General features: G+C 48.4%; 1 protein-coding gene across 1 annotated transcript in view; it reads left to right on the top strand.

Moving 5' to 3' along the window:
* Positions 1-3,795: 3,795 nt before the first annotated feature.
* The window catches only part of Pabpn1 (poly(A) binding protein, nuclear 1), a gene marked incomplete in the record, with an annotated part of 4,401 nt that continues 3,884 nt past the window's right edge, over positions 3,796-4,312 (top strand). The window contains 1 exon segment of the mRNA XM_013510436.1: positions 3,796-4,287. Within this exon segment, the coding sequence (XP_013365890.1) occupies positions 3,937-4,287 (351 nt within the window).

Genomic DNA, 4,312 nt, shown 5'->3' with positions numbered 1-4,312 from the left:
CAAGGTTGTGAGTTCAATTCCTGGTACTGGAAAAAAACCAAAAAAAAAAAACCAAAAAAAAAAAAAAAAAGAGGGTCACAAATTTGAACCTAACCCTAGGAATTTATTTTAAAAAGGGGCGGGGATCTAGCTCAGTGAAAAGCTCTAGGGTTCTAGCCCCAGTACAACCACCACCACCACCAAAAAAGAAAAAAAAAAGTAGTTCCAAATTCTAGACTGTTATAGCCTCTGACACTGTCAAAGTAGACATTAAAAACAAGAATGAAACCACCCTTATTTTTAACCCAAATATTCTGTGTTAGGATGGTCTGTTTTTGGTACATGTTGTAAAAGTATAGATAATATTGGGCTGGGCATGGTGGCACACACCCGTAATGCCAGCACTTGGGAGGCAATGGCAGGAGAATCGAGGTGATTTCAAGACTAGCCTGGGCTACATAGTGAGTCCTTGTCTCAAAAAAAAAAAAAAAAAAGAAAAAAATATAGTATTGGGTTTTTGTTCCTTTTTCCTCTTATGTCCCAAGTTTCTTTAAATCAGCTAAACATAGTTGTAATCATACTTTATGTAGAATTTTATATTGTTTTGAAATTTTTGCATGTTTATGACATTTTATGAGCTACAAAATAATTTTTGATTAGATATAATTTGTAGTGTTTAAATTTTTATCTGTTGTTGAATTTGTTTCCTGTTTTCAGTGTTATACATAATTTTTTCATATTAAAGCACACATTGCCAGGTGTGGTGGTGCATGCCTGTAATCCTAGCACTTGGGCCTGTAATCCCAGCATTTGGGAGGCTGAGGCAGGAGGATTATTGTGAGTTCGAGCCCAGCCTAGGCTACAAAGTGAGTTCAAAGCCAGCCTGAACTCCATAGGGAACGAAACCCTTTCTTGAAAAGACCAAAAAGCCGGGCGTGGTGGCACATGCCTGTAATCCCAGCACTTGAGAAGCTGAGGCAGGAGGATTGTTTGGAGTTCGAGACCAGCCTGAGCTACAAAGTGAGCTCAAGGCCAACCTGAACTGCATGGCGAGACCCTGCCTCAAAATCACACACACACACACACACACACACACACACAAACAAAAAAAAAAAACAAAAAAAAATGGGGCTGGGGATTTAGCTCAGTGGCACAGCGCCTGCCTGGCAAGCATGACGGTGTGAGTTCAATTCCCGTACCGTGGGGGAAGAAAAAACCCAAAAAGTAAAAATTAAAAAATCAGATATTGTTGAATTTTTACGTTTTGAAAACTGGTTTAAGCTGGGCATGGTGTCTTACACCTGTAATCCCAGCACTTGGGAGCCTGAACAGTCTCAAAGAGATATAAAAAAAGAAAGAAAGAAAACTGGCTTTGAAGTCCCTGTACACTTTTAATTAGCTCCAAGACTTGGGAAAGTTATAGTGCCGCACTTCTTGAAACCTTGTTCTTCTTACCTAAAAAAAAAATTGTGGCTTTGGCTGCTTGTGGTGGTGCATGCCTACAATCCCAACACTCCAGGAGACTGAGGTAGGAAGATCACAAGTTTAATTCCAGCCTGGGCACTTAGTCACTTCAGAGACACCCATCTCAAAAAGATTTTAAAGGCTCATAATATAGTTCAACATGAGTGTCCTGGTTCAGTCTCCAGTACTTGGCAGGGGGGATGTTACGGTTTTGAAAGTACCTACTTGATTGGGTTGTTGTGAGAATTCAATGAGAATATAAGAAACAGAACCTATTACAAAACCAAGTGATTAACAAACAGGATTTAGCCAGGTGTGGTGGTGTACACCTATAATTCCAGCACTTGGGAGGCTGAAGTGGGAGGACTGCCACAAGTTCAAGGCCAGCTTGAACTACATAGAAAGAGCCTATCTCAAAAAAACAAAAAAAAAGCAAAGCCCTTAAAACACCCCCCCACACACACATTTCCCTTAACTGTCTTGCTTACATAAAGTACCAGTGAAATGCTCAAAATAAAAAATTGTTTTTGAGACAAGGTCTTGCTGTATGGTACAGGCTGGCCTCAAACTCTCAATAATCTTCCTGACTCAGCTTCTTTTGTTTTTGTGAGACAGTGTCTCACTATGTAGATGATGGTGGTCTCGAACTCACAGCAATCCTCCTGCCTCAGCCTCCCAAGTGCTGGGATTACAGGCGTGACCAGTACGCCCCGCTCTTGACTCAATTCTGATTGCAGGGATTAAAAGGGTGTGCAACTACACCCTGCTCATTATCGGTATAAATAGACCTTTCTTCCAGGAAGCTAAGCTTGTCTTCAGTGCATATCCTTGTAGCTCTCCCGGATCACTGAGCTGAGATGGCTGATGAACTTGTATGGGAACCTTTAAGTGTCCTGTGATTCTGCTTCAAGTTTCTCATTTCCTGAGGTAAGGAATTGGGAGAAAAACGGGGCGGGGAGGGGGGCGGGGAGAGTAAGTGGGGTATAATGAGTGCTCTGATTCTGTGGTTTGCTAATAGGGATCTCATCTAAATCCCCTCACCCCAACCATGGTTGTTTAACTTTTTGCTTGGGCTCATGTGAATCTGGTTCTTAAACGTGTCATGTTGTATGCCTACCAAAAAAATCCCTCTTGGAAATTGAGCTCCTCTTCTAAGGTATAGGTCTCTGCTAAAATGTGACACCCCGCCTTCCTCAGCGCCAGGTCTCATTGACATGTCAGGGTACAGCCGTGTGGGAACTTGCCAGGAGAAAGTCCTCTAGGGTCTGAAAGAGGCTAGGAAATTGAAGATGGGGGGGCAGCATGCAGGTCTCCAGGTAGTGCATCTTTCAGTCGTCAAAGATCCAAAAGGGGCGCGCGTTATATGTTAGGCATACCGTCACGCGGTGGAAATAGAAATAGAGAACCCCTCACCGGCAGGCACTCACCACTTAGAAAAGAACCCGTTAGGAGCACAGTGGAGGTAGGCCCGCTGTGCAAGGCACCGCAGCCGGGGTGTTGGTGTTTGCAGTGATCTGGTTGAGAACAGATTGCAGGTACAGAGGCACAGTCTGCATGCCAGGTATACCTACGAGGAGGAGAAATGTGGAAACTTTCGCAAAGTAGCTAAGTCTTGAGTGTTTAAAGCTGCAGTAAAAAAATCTGAGCTTTATCCAGTGGTGCAGGTTGGAAGGGCGGTGACCTAGAAAGTGAGAGACTGTAACAGTCCGGACAAAAGAAACACACTAGGCAGGGAAAAAAAAAAAAAGAAACACACTAGGCAGGACCACAGTGGTGGGTGGGTCTGAGTGAGAACTCTTCCCTGCTTTGTAGTTGGGGTGACCTGTATATGGGGGTGCCATTAAGTTGAAAACTAAGCTCCTTCCTGGAGTGCTTCATTCAGAACCTCCACTTCCGGCAACATCCCACCTTCTGGCGTTTTCCCGGTTAAAAGACTGTTTCCAGGAAACACACGCACAGGCACACTCGTATCCGGCCTCTGCCTCCCAGCAGCAGAGCCAAGATGGCGGCCCCCACGGACTGACTGGTCATGTGACTTCGGGTTTCCCTAGATTGAGGCCCGGCAGCCGGTTCCGAGGCAAGGCTCACTTTTGTCACCCAACGGGCGTCAGCCCTTCCAATCTCGCCAGCCAATCGTCGTCGGAGACCTGACTGCTGCAGTGAAGCGATCAGAAGACTGGAGCTTTCCAGTCGCTTAGTCAAGGGCCAATAGGAAAAGGATAAGCGGGAATGTCGTCACTGCAGTAGTATTGTTGCCTAAGGACTTGAGAGGAGGTGGGACGTGTGTTGATTGACAGGCAGATTTCCCCTACCGGGATTTGAGATTTTGGTGTGGTGTCCCGCCTTAGAGGCGGGGTCTTATTTGATTGCCAAGTCATACTCCCCAATGGAGTTCCAGCCCGGCGTGACGGGCACCCTACTTGACTAATGAATCCTCGACGTGGCCAGAGCAGCTCTCCAATCGCGGAGCGGCGGGCCCCAGTCTGAGCGGCGATGGCGGCGGCGGCGGCGGCGGCAGCAGCAGCAGGGGCTGCGGGTGGTCGGGGCTCCGGGCCGGGGCGGAGGCGCCATCTTGTGCCCGGGGCCGGTGGGGAGGCCGGGGAGGGGGCCCCGGGGGGCGCAGGGGACTACGGGAACGGCGTGGAGTCTGAGGAACTGGAGCCTGGGGAGCTGCTGCTGGAGCCCGAGCCGGAGGCCGAGACCGAAGAGGAGCCGCCCCGGCCCCGCGCCCCCCCGGGAGCTCCTGGCCCTGGGCCCGGCTCTGGAGCCGCCGGTAGCCACGAGGAGGAGGAAGAGCCGGGGCTAGTGGAGAGTGACCCGGGGGACGGCGCCATTGAGGACCCGGTGAGGGAAGGAGGGCGGGCGGCCG

This window comes from Chinchilla lanigera, unplaced genomic scaffold (assembly GCF_000276665.1).
Source record: "Chinchilla lanigera isolate Chin_1 unplaced genomic scaffold, ChiLan1.0 scaffold00008, whole genome shotgun sequence".
In the NCBI taxonomy this organism is placed as follows: domain Eukaryota; kingdom Metazoa; phylum Chordata; class Mammalia; order Rodentia; family Chinchillidae; genus Chinchilla; species Chinchilla lanigera.
Note: the sequence above shows the minus strand (reverse complement) of the source record. Positions and strands in the feature narration are given on the sequence as shown.